This window comes from Euprymna scolopes, chromosome 23, assembly GCF_053919585.1.
Source record: "Euprymna scolopes isolate OS-2025 chromosome 23, ASM5391958v1, whole genome shotgun sequence".
Lineage (NCBI taxonomy): Eukaryota > Metazoa > Mollusca > Cephalopoda > Sepiida > Sepiolidae > Euprymna > Euprymna scolopes.
Window position 1 is genome coordinate 142619 of NC_136504.1, and position 17204 is coordinate 159822.

The 17204-nt window shown below is 40.9% G+C and overlaps 1 protein-coding gene across 1 annotated transcript in view; it reads left to right on the top strand.

Moving 5' to 3' along the window:
• LOC145245714 (fibronectin type 3 and ankyrin repeat domains protein 1-like) overlaps window positions 1-17204 on the top strand; it is a 157241-nt gene that overhangs the window by 116996 nt on the left and 23041 nt on the right. The window contains exon 8 of the mRNA XM_080107246.1: window positions 4101-4273. Coding sequence (XP_079963372.1) covers window positions 4101-4273 — 173 coding nt within the window. The remainder of the gene's footprint in view (window positions 1-4100; window positions 4274-17204) is intronic.

A 17204-nucleotide genomic window follows, 5' to 3' on the forward strand; every position in this document is an offset into this window, starting at 1 on the left:
ATTGCTTATGACCTCACTCAGATTGTTCGCGAACCCACCCGTGTGCCCAATACACCCGATCAATATGCAAGCCTCTTAGACTTTTTCTCTCAACTTCCCCTGAGCTATGTTCATGTTCCGTTCATTCTCCTCTTGGATCCTCCGACCACTCCGCTGTATCAGTTAAGATAAAAACGAAATGTAAGAAGCCCCCAGACGTACCCCTCCACCGTACTGTATACCAATAATCTATGGCTGACTGGAATAGCTTCTGTACATTCATATTTGATTTACCTCTGCACTCCATGTTTAAAAAGGAAGTGTCCTCTATAGTATCAGATCTGACCGAATGGTTAATTGTAGGCATAGACCAATTCATACCATCTAAAAAATTCCAACAAAAACCTAACAGCCAGCCATGGTTCTCCCCAGAATGTGCTGCTGCTATCGCGCACAGAAATCACTTTTTCCATAGCTACCAACGTAATAGATGCACTGAGACTAAAGCTGCTTTCAGGTCTGCCAGCAACCACTGTAAAAGAGTAATAAAAAATGCAAGAGAGATATATGCCCAGTCTGTTAAATCCAAGGTAGCTGATCAGCGGCTTGGATCCCACCAGTTTTGGCAAATAACAAATAGGATCCTGAACAGAAGTGTGCGTTCTATCCTAACCATTATCAATGGACCAGAGGTCATCTCGTCAGCGTCAGACAAGGCCAAACTATTTGCAAAGAACTTTGCAGCTAATTCTACCCTATGCGACGAAGGCCATCAACTCCCCATATTTCCTTCTATAACACAGAACAAGCTAGGTAACATACAAATATCCGTGCATGAGGTCGCCAAGCTAATAAAAAACCTAGATTCCAGTAAAGCAACTGGCCCTGATGGCATCCCAATTACAGTGTTCAAAAAGCTTCAACCAGAACTTGCTCCCATACTTACGAAACTATTTAAGCACTGCCTTAAGGAGAAGTGCTTTCCGACCCCCTGGAAGACCTCATCAGTTTGCCCTGTATTTAAGAATTCAGGTGATAAGTCATCTCCCTCTCAGTACAGATCAATAAGTCTCCTGTGTGTTATGAGTAAGTTGCTGGAATCAATATTAAATAGAGAAATAGTCAACCACCTCAGCAGGAATAACCTTCTTAGTGACACACAATATGGTTTCCGCTCTGCAAGATCTACCGCAGATGTGCTGACGGTTATATCCCACAGGATTAGTGAATCTCTTGACAAAGGCTTCCTTTCTAGGGCAATTGCTCTCGACATATCAAAGGCCTTCGACAAGGTATGGCATAAGGGTCTACTTCACAAGATTTCCAGCTACGGTATAACTGGAAATGTTTTCTCAATCATTAAATCATTTCTCTCCGATAGGTTCATAAGAGTAGTGGTAGATGGACAAAAATCGGAGGCCTGCAATATAAGTGCTGGAGTCCCTCAGGGGTCAATCCTGGGCTCAACTCTCTTCCTGATCTACATCAATGACCTCCCTAAATACATACGTAAATCATTCGTTGACATCTTTGCTGATGACACGACCATCTACGGCAACACATCAAAGGCTGTAAATGACAAAGTTCTCTCGGATTCTCTCTCCTCTGATCTCGAGCATGTGGGTCAGTGGGGGAAGATGTGGCTGGTTACATTTAATGCATCTAAAACCAAACTCCTATCCTTACATCATCAATGCTCTGATCCCCAGCTGGCATCAATTGTGATGGATGGCTCTCGTCTGGGTGAGGCCCCGTGTTTTGACAAGCTTCTGGGTTTGACCTTTACTCCTGATCTGAAATGGAACACGTACATCAAGTCTGTTGCCAAGGTCGCTGGAAAGATGGTGGGATCCTTCTACCGCTCCAGAAGATATCTCACTACTGATGCAATTCTCTATCTATATAAAAGCCAAGTACGTCCAAGGATGGAATACTGCTGCCATATCTGGGCAGGAGCGGCCAAAAACAGCCTATCCTGCCTTGACAGAGTACAAAATAGACTTCGTGGCTTAGTGGGGGATGCCTTTTTCTCTACCCTGCAACCTCTCTCCCACAGAAGAGACGTTGCGAGCCTATCCTTGTTTTATCGTTATTTTCATGGCAGGTGCTCGTCTGAACTCCAATCTCTGGTCCCCCCTCACCAATCTTTCACGAAAAACACCCGTCTAGCTGAATCCACTGTGAAAAATTTCCCCCACTCTATATCTGTGCCTAAATCAAAACGCGGATTCCATGAACAAAGCTTCTTTCTTAGAACTGCACGCCTATGGAACTCTGTTCCGTCTGCCTGCTTCCCTCCGGACTACAACTTGGATGTCTTCAAGTCCAACGTTAACAAATTCCTAATGAACCGCCCCCTTAAGAAAACACTTCATCAAATCTCCACACTAACGTAATGTACTTGCAATAACCCTTATCCCTGAGTGGCTTCTGGGTCTTGATAAGAGGTGATCACTGTGTAAAAATATATATATATATATATATATATATATATATATATATATATATATATATATATACAAGTCTATTTTATTAATATAGAGCTAGACTAGCAGGTATACTGACCGTTACCTGAGGTCTAAGAAAATAAAGACCAATCTATTCAGAACTGAATTATGAATAAGAGAAAGATCTACCATTCTATAAAGTCATGAAAATTAATTAACGCGATAATTTTAATTAGTTGCTGTCTCACGTGACATAATCATGTTGATACACCAGTTCTTATTAAATCACCAAAGTTAAGCGACGTTGGACCTGATCAGTATGTTATATTATGAATAAGCGTATGGTGGCGAGAAGGAACCAGACAAACAATATAGATTTAAAATTTTAAATGATTGATTTCTCAATCGTTTATTATAAAAACAAACTTAACGAGAAAGTAAAAATAAACAAAGTGTTCAAAGTTCGTAAGGATGATGCACTCGAGAGTGGATTTAACGTCGGGAAGGAATCCGACGGAACCGATAATTTTCCCATGCTGGTTAACTTGCCGTGACTCTGGGCAACTGTTGTTTGTCGCTCAGGCTGGTGTTTTTATAGTCATGACGCGGACGTAGGTGAAGGCAAAAAGAGTTATGATTATTGGCTTGAGATTTGCTTTTTAAATGTGTTTGTTTTATGTGGTTTAAAGCGTTGTAGGGAATCGTCTGTTTGGTGTATGTATGCATGTGTTATATCGATTTTAAGCTGAGAAAGTTGTGAATGTAACCTAGTCGGTGTTGTATTGTTGTGGTGTTTCGTGGAATAGTTATTTGCGTTAATATGCTGTCTGAGTTGCGTTTACTGCAATGTTTGTGTTTTGTATTCTGGTTTTTTCTTTTGCTGTGCGGCCTTATCTGGTGATTTTCTTGGTTAAAGTGGTGTGCGAGCTATTCTATTGATGTGTGTATAAGAAAAAATAGGCTTCGAATTTGCCGTGTGTATCTAGTGAGTTCATTTGTGTTGCACCGACGAATGGATTTTTCTTAGCATCGCCATTATTGTCGCTGTCGTAGCTGCTGCTGCTTTTCTGGTTTATTCATGTAAATATGGAAGGATATGCGAATATAACAAGTATCAGATGGGTGACCATTTGTAAATACCAGGCGATGTATGTAGGAGGACATGATTATCTCTCCTAATGGGATATACAAGCAAAGCTTGTGAATTTGATATTACATGAAACATCCTCTTTCAGAGTAAGCTGATTCAATCAATCGAGGATGAGTCTCAATGCTTTATAAAAAAATGTTTTCTGTCTAAGAAAATAGAAACTTAAAATAGTGTCTTTCTGTCACATTACCTATCACTGGTTCAATATAAAAGAAAGAACAAAAAAGAAAAAGGAAAAACAAGAAACTCATCAGTTGCCTGGCTGTTTGAATTAGTTTCTAGTAATAATAAAAGAAAATTATTTTTGCTAACTCCAAATTCATTCATTTTCTTCCTGGTTAACACAAGCGAATGATTGTTGAACCACAACCTGCTTGGGAGGTATGGCTCATGCTGAATCGGAATATTGAAGTTCTGTGATTGTATATATCGTGTACTTTCTAAAAGCACTGTTGGAAAATGTGATTTTCCTTTCTTTAATCAAATTTTCAAATTATTTGTATGTTACTTTTGATGTGTTTCAGCTTCGACCTATGGCAACCGACAAGTGGCACTCACTTTACTTCGACGTGGGGCCAATGTCAATGCACGAGACAAGAATGGAAAGACGAGTTTGATGAATTCCGTTATTAATAACTATCAACCCTTGTTAGAATTGCTTCTGGAATACGGGGCTGATATCACTGCTGTCAATGAGGTAAGCTAACAAAGAGACTAATTTCTTTTGTTCATTGCTACAAATACTAAAGTGAATTCATATTTCTCTTTAATTTAGAAAAAATGAACCATAATACTAGACTGATGGATTTAAACTTTAATTTAAGCCAAATTTCAAGATAAATTTCTTTTCAGCTGTCCATCATCATCATCATCATCATCATCATCATCATCATCATCATCATCGGTTTAATGCCTGTTTTACATGCTAACATGTGTTGGGTGGCTTTTTTCGGAAATTGACTTTTAAACTAACCTATCTCTGGTCACGTTTATTTTCTCAAATCCATTCGTATCACTTTCATGTTTACAGTAGCCTTTCCTTGTCAATTAACCTTGCTACCTCAACTGCTTTACATCTGCTAACCCAATAACTCTCATCTATGCTTTAAATGTGACTAGACCAACAAAACCCCTCTTCTGAACACAACTCCCTATACTTTTTTTTTTTTACATTTTCACCCCAAACAAAGCACATTGCCCCTTTGATGTAGGGGGTTACTATCAAGGACATAAGCTACAGGGGTACTGTGTAGGGAGTTTGGCAGTAAGATGTTGGTTCACGTTAACGTCTTAGACATCTATCATATCATTCTCATGATGAATGTATAATGTGAGTCTAAAAGGCAATCGATAATCTAGATATATTTAAGGCATTTGACAAAATCTGACACAAAGGTGTTACATGAAAATTGAACCAAATGGTATTACTGAACGAATGCTTAATATAATCAAATTCTTTGTAGATAAGAGAAACATCCAGATTATTGTAAATGGTCGTACAGTATATCAAAGCAACATGGTATAAATGCGGGTGTGTCACAAGGGTTGATCTTTGAACCTTTATTATTCCTGATATTCATAAATGATTCCCTGATGAAATTGTCTCCGAGAGGAGTATATTTGCTGATGACACCACGCTCTATAACAGACATGAGAGGAAAACGAATAAACACATATCTAAAGCAATGACTGACACCTTAGAGGAAGACATCCAGTTTGCAGTGGAATGGGGACTTAAATAGATGGCAACATTTAATGCTCCCAAGCCTTTTCCCTTGACAATTGCAAGAAACCTTCTCAACCATTGATTGCCATGATTGAAAGCTCTTCGTTCAAACTCCTTGGCTTAACATTCACAAGCAACATAAATTGGAACAAATACATTGATATTAGCAAGGTTTCTGCGAAGAAGGTTGGCTCTCTCTACCATGTTAGAAAATTACTCACATTTGAGAGTATCCTATATCTCTACAAAGACACCGTTCCTACATGCATGGAGCATTGTTGCTACATCTAGGCTGGTGCATTTTCCACTAGTCTCTCACTCTTAGACACGCCAATAAAAGACTTTCCAACCCAATAGGTACCACACTATCAATCAAGTTCTAACCTCTCTCCCATTGCTGAAACGTTGCATCCCTGTGCATGTTTTATAATTATTTTAATGGACTGTGCTTTGACAAACTCAAAGCACTTGTACCCCTTTAATGTAAATACTCCAACTAACCTGACAAGCAACAAAATTTCACCCCTATAGTGTAGAGATCCCTAGATGCTGGAAAGCCTTCTACTCTAATAGTTTTTCATCAAACTGCTAGATTTTGGAATTCCCTTCTGTTGTTACAGGGAAAGGCTGTCCCCTATCCATGTAAATAAGAGGAGTATTAGATAAATGAAAATGAGATTAGGATAAGCCGAGACTCGAACCTTGTAAGCAAAGTTAAGAATTGGAATGTTAGAATTTAGTCAATTGATAAATTCTATTAGAAATAGTTCGTTCTCTCTCTCTCTCTCTCTCTCTCTCTCTCTCTCTCTCTCTCTCTCTCTCTTGGGCAGTCCGTCGATTTCGACACTGACGCAGAGGTCGGTTAGTGTCTGTGTTGAAGGTGCAATGTGAGTCTGATCGAAGCTCTGAAACCCCAGCCACAGATGTGACACCTAATGGCAGAAAATCCGGGTAGTGGCGCTCATAGTCACACTCTTTTTGCTTCCCAAGCAGCAATGCTTTGATCTCTAATGGCATCGGCTACGCCTGATACCACACTTCTCCAAACTATCTGATCTTCAGCTTTTCTTCTCCAGTCGTTGAGTTTTTAAATGTCTCTTGAACACGTCTTTATAGCACAGTTTCGATGTGCCTAGGGGCCGTGTGCCTTCTTTGAGCTCACCAAAGAAAACTGCTTTCGGTAGTCTGTTGTCTGACATGTGCATGACATGTCCTGTCCATCTCAGTTGGTTTGTTATGATTATTTCTTCAGCACTGAGCATTTTAGCCTTTTCTAGTACTTCAAAATTCGATACATGGTCTTTCCAAGAGATACCCATTAGATGACGGAGGTGCATTTGTTGTATCAGGTTTAATCTCTTGAAGTGGCGTCTATAGAGAGGCCAGGTTTTTGAGCTGTATAGGAGTGATGGTAGGACAATAGCTCTATACACTTTCATCTTGGTCTTTAATCTGATTCCTCTCTGATTCCACAGATGGTCTCTCAATTTTCCAAAGGCTGGTGCAGCCGCTTGGATCCGTTTGACAGTTCTTCATCAATTTTTCCAGTGTTCATAATGGTACTGCCCAGGTAGGTGAACTGTTCAACTTCCGCCAATGGGGTACCATTCAGGAGTACTTCTCCGGAGTTAATATTTGTGTCACGGGTGTCTTGTATCAAAACTTTAGTCTTCTTGATGTTGATTGTCAGCCCAAATTTCTTGAATGCCTCGGCAAATGCTATCACTAAATCTTGCATTGCTGGGGGGCTGTGGGTACATAGTGCTGAATCATCAGCAAAGAGTAGTTCCTTGATCATTAACTTATGTGTCCTGGTTTTTGCTCTAAAGCATCTGAGGTTGAAAAGGTCACCATCACTTCTGGTTCGGATGTAGAGATCACCGAATTCTTCAGGCATGCTTTTCAGGACAGCAGCAAGGAAGATTGTAAACAGAGTTGGCGCAAGAACACAGCCTTGCTTGATGCCGTGTCTAATGCTAAAGGAGTCTGAGCATCCATCGCCCCTGCAAACGCGAGCAGTCATGCCATCATGGAAACTGTGCAGTACTCTTGTGAAGGTCTGTGGGCAGCCATAGCGTCTCAGTAACTTTCAAAGCATGTCTCTATCAACTGTGTCGAAGGCCTTGCTAAAATCTGCAAAGGTGACAATGAGAGGTTGACTTTGTTCAATAGACTTTTCCTGTAATTGTCGGAGGGCAAAGATCATATCTAGTGTGGATCTGTTGACCCTGAATCTACGTTGGCTCTCCGGTAGAATGTCTTCAACTAAGGCCTGTAATTGATACTGTGGGATTTTGGCCATAATCCTCCCAGCAACAGACAGAAGGGAGATTCCTCTGTGGTTCCCACATTCCGCCCTGTCCCCTTTTCTCTTATACACTGTCACAATGTTGGCATCTTTGAAATCCTGGGGAACTTTTGCTGTTGATGTCCAGATGTTGTGGAAAAGTTGTAATAATTGACTTCTCAAGGCTGCTCCACCATGCTTCCAAACTTCTGGTGGTATGTTGTCTGGTCCTGCAACCTTTCCGTTCTTTGTCCTCTTTATGGCCATGTCAAATTCATCTGCTGTTGGTAAATCATCCATTTGGTGTCTAATAGGCAGTTGAGGTATGTTATCAGCTCCATCTTCAGCGGGTGTTTCTGGGTTCAATAGAAGTTCGAAGTGTTTCTTCCATCTCTCCATTATCATGTGTTTCCCATATGGAGCCCACTGCCGTTAATGCTCTTCACAGGGTCCAAGCAGGCACCCTGTGGTCCGTACACTTCCTTCAACGATGCAAAGAATGCCTTAGAGTCATTTTCTGTCTGCCAAGTTCTGAATTTCAGCTGCTTTTTTCGTCCACCAGTCGTTTTTCATTTTTTGTAGTTCTCTTTGAAGTTTAGATTTTACACTTTTGTACTTGTCCCTTGCTGCTCTTGTGCATCTTTTTTTCAGCGTCTTTTGAAACAGCAGGTTTTTCTTTCTTAGAAATAGTTAGATATTGTTTATATCGTAAATCAGAAGCTCACAGTATTAATGCCGGTGTCCCTCAGGGGTCCATCCTGGACCCAACTCTTTTCCTGATCTACATTAATGATCTTCCAAATCACATCCTTACATCATTTGTAGACATCTATGCTGACGACACTACCATTTATGGTAGCACATCTAAGACAGTAAACGACCAAGTTCTCTCCAATTCTCTCTCCTCTGATCTTGAGCACGTAGTACAATGGGGTAAAGAATGGCTGGTTACTTTTAATGCATCTAAAACCAAGCTTCTCTCATTACATCATCAACATTCTGATCCACATCTGACATCAATTGAAATGAATAGCTCTCGTCTTCAGGAGGCCTCAAGTTTTGACAAACTTCTTGGCTTGACCATTACTCCTGATCTTAAATGGAACACATACATCAAATCTGTTGCCAAGGCCGCTGGAAAAATGGTGGGATCTTTCTATCGATCCGGTAGATATCTCACTGCTGATGCTATTCTCTATCTATATAAGAGCCAGGTACGTCCAAGGATGGAATACTGTTGCCACATCTGGGCAGGAGCTGCTAGAAAGGACTTGTCCTGCCTTGATAGAGTTCAAAATAGACTTCGTAGCCTCGTAGGAGATGTCCTTTTCTCTTCCTTACAACCTTTATCTCACAGAAGAGATGTTGCGAGTTTGTCTCTGATGTATCGTTATTTTCATGGAAAGTGTTCGAGTGAGCTTCAATCTATGGTCCCCCCTCGCCAAACTTTCACAAGAAACACTCGTCTAGCTGTAAACACTATCAATAATTCCCCCCACTCTTTATCTGTGCCTAAACCTAAACGTAGATTCCATGAACAAAGCTTTTTTCTTAGAACTGCACGCCTGTGGAATTGTCTTCCGTTTTCCTGCTTTCTGGCTGACTACAATATGGTTGTCTTCAAGTCTAACATAAATAAGTTCTTGATGAGCCGTTCCATATAAGTTATCAACTTTACCAAATTTTCATTACTAATGATTACTATAATGTCCAATTTCTACTGTACACTCTTTAACCCTTATCCTTGAGTGGCCTCTTGGCCTTGATAATATGGTGATGCCTATGTAAAAAAAAAAAAAAAAAAAGAATTGATTTTTCATTCTGTTTGGAATGTTAAAAAGGTCAGCCAAAAAGAATGAACAATACAAATTAAAAATATATTGTTAAAAGATAGGTTAGAGTCATATGCTGAGAGTTCTTTTGTTGTCAAAAGCGTGTGCATAGCCACGTGAATTGGTTATGTTTGGAAAATACACTTTTGACGTCATAATGAAGGGGGACTCTCAATATAAGAGCTAGAGTTAGTCAGTTTAGTTGGGTTGCAGAGTCGGGAATTGAAGAGTTGAAAGCAGTTGAGTTGGGTTAAGTTGGAGTCAGAGTCATTTGGAAGCGAAGGAAAAAACATTAAACTCTGTAGATCCCAAATTTGAATTCCTGACGTCATCAGCATTTGACCGGTCCAATGAATAAAGTATTATCATTGTGTTTTTGTAACTGTTGTCACGTGTCATCTGTCAGCATCCAAAATGTAATGTGTTAATCATTTGTAATGAACATTGTGTAACTTTTCAAAGAATATGGATCTCCCCTCCTCTCCTTTTTTTTTTTTTTTGTTTTTTTTTTACATGGGGGTCACCACTTGTAAAAAAAAAAAATAGAGGAGGGGAGATATATGAAATCCCAAACATCCCAGAATTGTATATGTATAAATGTCTTCTCCCTCTCATCACTAGCGTTATATCCGTTATATGCATTGTCCTAATATGAGTCTCCTACTATACAACATCTACGTTATTTGGTGCTCGTTCCAGTGCACTCATACAAGGGTGTGGAAAAAAACAAACCTCGCATAATGCCACGGAAACACCTAAGGTCCTTAGCTAGACGAAATACACACATACACAATGAAAAAAAGTAAAGCATGCACTCTCACATGAAAAAAAATGTCGATAAGCTGCAAAAAGAAAAAAAGCAATAACAATAATAAAAACACCCACACACGAATATCTATTTAGAAAGGTACGAAAAATGCCATTTATTAAAAAGACCATTTATTACACACAATGTCAAAAGAATGCATTTGAGATACACAGAGAAATTTAGGGTTCTCTATTTTTTTTTTTTTTTAATTCGTATCAATGTATCAAGATTTGTGTCAAAGTGAATCGTTTTGGACGAATTGTTGAATTAATCTGTCAATCAAACTCAAAAGTCGCTTGTACTTTTAAAGCCTGTGTTATGAGAAAAGATGTGCTTTCATTGCAAAAAGAATTTTGTGTTCATAGTTGAACTTTTCAGCTTTCCAGGTGTTTTTTTAAGGGACAATTTTTTGACAGACTTTGTTGTAATTGCTGTTGTTACAGAAAAAAAAATTGTTGAAAAAGGTTATAACTGTAACGTTAAATGAGTAATAGTTAAATGTAAGAATGTATTTTTTTTAAATGTTTGAACAAATATTGTAAATTGTTTTAAATGTATGCATAATGGCATTGTATTTGTATGTCAGGAATTCAAATCATAATTAAGTAAACAAATTAAAATAGGAAAAATAAATTGAAACAATAATTGCGACAAATGTTTGGTCTAGAAATAAGTTAGAATTTTAGAAATGGGACAATAGAAAATTACATAAACGGGTATTTTGAGAGTTTTTCGGATGTGATAAACCAAAAGAGAGAATTTTTCTTTTTGATTTTTGCTTTTTGTTTGTTTTTTTTTGGGGGGGGTTATGCCCATTACATTTTTCGCAAGAAGTGTAACTTACCAAGCGATAGCATTAGATATGCGCCTGTTAGGAAAATATAGATGGGTACCTGCGATATTGTGGCTTATAAAGCATGCTGCAAGTAACAACACCGAGCAGAATTATAAATCTCGGCACAATAAATTAAAAAGGCAGGCGTTGAAGGATATGAGAATTGCTTAGGGTACCAAAGGACTATAAGAGTCAGTACCATGGGTAAATCGCATATAGCGTTAAGAAGGGAGAAAAAGTAAAATATACCATAAGTATGTAGGAAGAAAAGATATAACCTTATATCTTTTTTAGAGGTGTATGAATGGGGGATATTTCTGTTGGGATCTTGGACCCCCTGATGAAAAAAAAGAAAAATCACAGAAATCCAGGCCATAGTTAGAATTCAGTGCGCAAATAATAATTTTGGTACAAGGGATGGGGATTATTTAGTTAAGGGTGATGGCTTCTAAGTCTTTATCGAAGTTCCAAGAGCCCAAGCAAGGAAATTCAGGTGAATCAGTGTGATGAAAAGGTATATCTTAATAATTAGAAGCCAACCACAAAGATTTAAGTAAATGAGCTTTGATGTATGTCCCAAAAGAAATAAAATGTTTAGAAAATGAGACAAAGCTCCAATTAGTATAACACCCAGACGAAAGAAAGGATCAGGACACATTTGGACAAAAGAGTCGTTGATTTCATGAAGAGGTAAAATGAGACTTCAGTGGCTGGATCAAGCAGCTGATATTAATCATAGAAGGTAAACCCTACACTCAAAAAAAGGAAATGCCAGAAAGATCAGAAAGAGATTCTGATCTAAATAAAATAATTATGAAGTCAGTTGGAAAAAGACTGACTAAAGAAGTTTTTTGATGGGGTCTGATCTTTCTTAGCCAAGTGGTTGTATAGATATAGAGAAAAATGTACTAGAATTTAAAAAGGCATACATCTTTTGAAAAATGGGAAAGATAGGGATGTTACAGGGAAAGGCTGTCCCCTTTCCATGTATATAAGAAGAGTATCAGATAAGTGAAAATGAGATTAGGATAAGCCGAGGCTCCAACCTTGTAAGCAAAGTTAGGAATTGGAATATTAGAATTTAGTATATTGATAAATTCTATTAGAAATAGTTACATATTGTTTATATTGTAAAAAGAATTGAATGTTCATTCTGTTTGGAATCAGAGTGTTAAAAAGGCCAGCCAAAAAGAATGAACAATACAAATTAAAAATATATTGTTAAAAACTAGGTTAGAGTCATATGTTAAGAGTGTGATAGACAAAGAGAGGATCTACCTCAGAAATGGGCGAGAATCTGTCTCGGCAGCAGGCTGAAAGACAAAAAGAAAAAAAAAGAAGCCAAGATGACGGCTGTTGTCTTTTAAAGTCTCCGGTCACACGTAGATCTCCAGCATTCTCGTGTGATATATGCAAATTGGGTGTGCCCGAAACATTATGAAAGGCGAAGTCACTGGGAGGAGTGGGAGATGCATTTAATCATGCGAATAGAGAATGTCGACATGTATCACGTGTTGTGAACAACAAACTCTACTCGACTCAACTTATGACTAGTGAACCTCTGCTTGACGTTTTAACCAAAAAGTTTTGTTGCTTTGTTTTAGACAAAGACTACTGATACAAACTATTTCGGCTGTATTCTAATCATGGCTCTAAGACAGTTTGACCTCCGACTCATCCCCGTTCAGTGGTACAGCAACGGACGTTCCAATATTAAAATGGCTAGAGGATGTAGAGTTAACGTGTGAGCTGTGCGAGGTAATCAAGGTGGAGCGAGTACTGCCGTGGTAGCTGAAGGGTGCAGCTTGTGAGACATTTCAGCGACTCTCAGAGGACCAACTGAGTGATCTCGAGGAAATTAAGCATGCCTTGTAAAGGCTTATGGGATGAATTCGTTTATGGCATTGGAACAGTTCACCACCCACCGCCTTTGGCCAGGGGAGATCGTGGATGAGTTTTTGATGGATTTACAGTGGCTAGCACACCTGGTAGGCAAAATGCCACGAGAGAGTTGGATAAAGAGAACATTCGTGAATGGATTGCCATGCCATGCAAAGGGACTTTTACAAGCCTCAACCCGAATGGACAAGCTGTCATTGAAAGAGCTGCTTGAGAGGGCTTGTGCCGTGCTGATGGATATCAGAGATGAGGAGATCGTCACCACGGTGCAACCTTGAGAGGCCGCATATGCACCTACACCATTGTCTACAGCTAGCGAGAACACCAGAAGTGTTAACTGCTTCAGATGTGGGGGCCCAAACCATTAGGCCCGTGATTGCCTTTCGTTGCCGTCAACGACCCAGAAACCTAGCGGACCAAGGTGTCACAAATGCAAAAACCGGGAATGCCTGGCTCACGCTTATCTGGGAAACAAACTAGGGGAGGAAGTTAGAATGCCAGTCTTCTCCCCAGAATCGTTATTAAACAAGGCACTACCTGTGGTGAGTGTACGCATTAATAGGCCTGAGTGCCACGCACTTGTGGACACGGGTTGCGCCCAGACACTTGTGCACAAAGAACATTGCGACACTTGGAAAACGACAAGAACTCTGGTGCTGACTGTAGGCAGGAGCTCGTTGTCCTCTTGCGGAGAAGGTGTCATCCACATAAGCATTAGTAGCGGGCCTGAAGTAGCCATGCAAGCTTTGATTATGGACAGGGAACTACTTGGGTACAATTTACTCTTAGGAATGGACGCAATTGTGCTGCTTGGTTGCGGCATAGTAGATGGAGCCAGGAACGTGATGTTCTCCCAACGTGATGTTCTCCCAACGCAAAGAGTGCGTTTGCATGGCACTCCCTCTAGATAAGCCTGATTTTTTAGTTCAACCAGTGCACAAAGTCCTGGACTGTGGCTTGGAAGTGGTCAGACGAGCAACCACTAGAGAATTTGTTCAATAGAATGTCAGAGTACAAGATTTCCCCCCGAAGCTTGCATAGAGTATGATATGGAACTACAGATCTGGATCGACAATGGATGGTTGGTTCCTTATCCTGAGAAGGCATTGGGGCCTCCAAAGTGTTTAATCCCACTAATGGCGGTCGTCCAGCCAAACAAACAAAAAGTGAGGCCAGTCTAGATTATAAGGAGTTAAACAAACATGTGAACCCCTTTATGGCCCGCGCAGACGTGTGTGCTGATAAATTACAGGAATGGTGGCAAGCAGGGTCTAGTGTGTGCAAGCTTGATCTTCGGAAGGCGTACCTTCAAGTGTGTGTAGACCAGTCACTCTGGCCTTATCAGACAGTTCTGGTTAAAGGGAAGAGATACTGCATAACCCGTATGGGGTTTGGACTCAACGTGGCGCCATCAATTATGCAAATGATTGTTGACACCATTCTGGCTTAGGATGAGCGCATAAGGCAGGCAACATCTGCATACATTGATGACGTGTACGTGAATGAAGGGGTTGTATCTGCGACATGTGTAGAGGAGCATCTCTGCAACTTTGAACTTCTCAGTAAGGAGCCGGAGAGACTGCAGGATGGCACTCGGGTGCTCAGTTTACAGGTTCGGGGAGAAGACAGCGTCCTGCATTGGAAATGGGGAAATGAAGTCTCAGACATGCCCCGTGATGTCACGTGAAGAAATGTATTTTCTTGGTGCGGAAAATTGGTTGGACACCTCCCTGTGGGCGGCTGGCTTCATGTTGCAGTGGCATTCATAAAGAGGAGAGCGTCTGAGGTCACCACTGGATGGGACGATGTGGTACACGACGCCCGTCTCAACACAATGCTGGAGGAAGTAGTCACCAGATTGCACAATGAGGACCCTGCATGGGGCAGATGGTGCATCGACAGCCGAGACCTGAGTGTGTGGGCTGATGTAAGTTCTCTTGCCATGGGCGTATTAATAGTCCATGATGGGGCTGTGGTGGAAGATGCCTGCTGGTTAAGCCCAGAACGGGACTCCCAGCATATAAACCTGGCAGAGCTTGATGCCATTATCAATGGGATAAACTTGGCGATCCTCTGGAAGTCGACTACCCTGTGGCTGTTTACAGATTCTGCCTGTGTCCACAAGTGGATTTCGGACACCCATACTGGGAGGGCCAGAGTACGAACTAAAGCTACGAGCGAGATGCTCATCTGATGGCAGCTCGATACCATCATGAAGATCAAAAAAGAATATGCGCTGTTAATGGAAATCTCCCTGGTTAGATCCAACCTGAAAAAGGCCAATTGTTTAAGAGTTCCCACAGATGGATTGATGCCACTAGAAGAACCATTGAACCCATACAACACGCTTGCGCCACAGCCGTGTATTCTGCTCAGTTTGATCGAATCAAGGAAATCGACTACCAAAGTGGATATCCAGGGATCAAGCAAATCTTGTATTTTCCTAAGTTGGATGACCCTGAAGTACGAAAAGCAGACGTTAAAAGAGTGGTTGAGAGCTGCGTGGCTTGCCAATCCATCGACCTGGCATCCGTTCGCTGAGAAAAAGGAAAACTGGGCATAAAAAGTCACTGGAGCTGGCTGGTGATAGATGTTACTCACCACAACAGCAAGGATTACCTAATGCTCATTGACTGCGGCCCATCTAGGTTTGCGATATGGCGGCCACTCTGCTGGCAAGATACAGTAGCAGTCATCCGTCAGCTAAACAGCATCTTCCTCGAAATTGGCCCCCCAACGGAGATACTAACTGACAACGGCACACCTTTCACCAGTGAACAATTCAGAAAGTTTGCCGATGGCTGGGGAGTGCATCTGTGGTTTTGATGTGCCTATGTACCGAGCGGGAATAGGATTATCGAGCAGAACCATAGAACTGTCAAAACTATCGCCGCCAGAACAGGCTGTGTGGTGTCTGAAGCAGTTTATTTATACAATATGACCCCAACGGACGCTGTATCACCCTCTACTGCACCAGCCGACACATTGTACAGGTATCATGTGTGATAGTATGAACCATTACCTCCCCTTAAATAACTCTTCAGTAAAGAAGTCTGGGATATACCTTCACTTCCGTTTGACATGGAACTGGAGTCCAATAAAAAATGGAGACCGTATTCCGCTTCTTTCTTTAGGAGGTCTCTCAAAGGTGCTGTGAGATCGAACAGGTGTGGAATGAAAGGTGCCATATATGTGATGATTCCTAACACACTCTGCAGGTCGGTAGTGTTTGCTGGACTAGGTAACATTTTTATTTCTGTTACCTTGCTGGGATCAGGGTGCATACCATTCTGATCATAGATTGCGCCAAAAAAACAGATTTGTTTCTTATTGATGGCACACTTTTCGTGGTTGAAGCAATGCTCTTACTTTTGAGCAATTCTCATTAGATTTGATGGTCTTCCATATTCCTTTGTGTGAACAAGCTATTTTAACGGATCCATGTTAGGTAATATGAGAACCATTATAGGCTGTTAGAACAGTTTGTTCATCCTTTGTTGCACCAGGAAGTAGCTGTCCTGCTGCACTTATTAGGTGTGGGAACATCTTCCGGAAGGTACATAATGGAAGTATGTTGCCTTCGGCTCCTGTGTCAACCTTAGCTTTCAGAAAATGTGTCAACCTTAGCTTTCAGAAAATGGGTGCCTGGGAGGTTGAGAAGCTTGATTATAAGGTCTGTGAAAACCTCTGTCCGACTGTTGCCTTGTTCTTGAATAGAGTCGAAAGACATTTGTTCAAACTTGTTATAAATCCCTTCATTGTCCCTCTGATAGGTATTTATCGAGTGCATACGGTTGCCGTGTTTCCAGTGTTTGTACTGGTCCCTTTGTGCTTCTCCATGTCCTGGTTTATTACCTCCATCTTTCCATGTTCTGCGTGTCGGAAAACGTCCTGCTGCGTTTTTATTTTTGCTTGCGCAGACCTTAGCCCAATGATTTTGTTGTCCACACGCGGAACATGTGGTACCCCATGCTGGACATTTTTTCCTTGGATGCGAGCCTCCGCATCTGTTACACTGTTTGTACTTGATTGCATCTATTTCATGCTTATTCTGCTCTAATTCAGCCAGCTGTCTCATGTGGCTTTCGGCAGTGTCAATTGTTTGCCTTTCACTAGAAGCTGCTTTTGGAGTTCTGGGTGCTTTGTTCCTGATATAACCCGCTCGATGAGGCGTTCCACCATTTCCTGGATATCCCGGAACTTGCATTTCAATGCCTGCGATTTACACCGGGCCAGAAAGT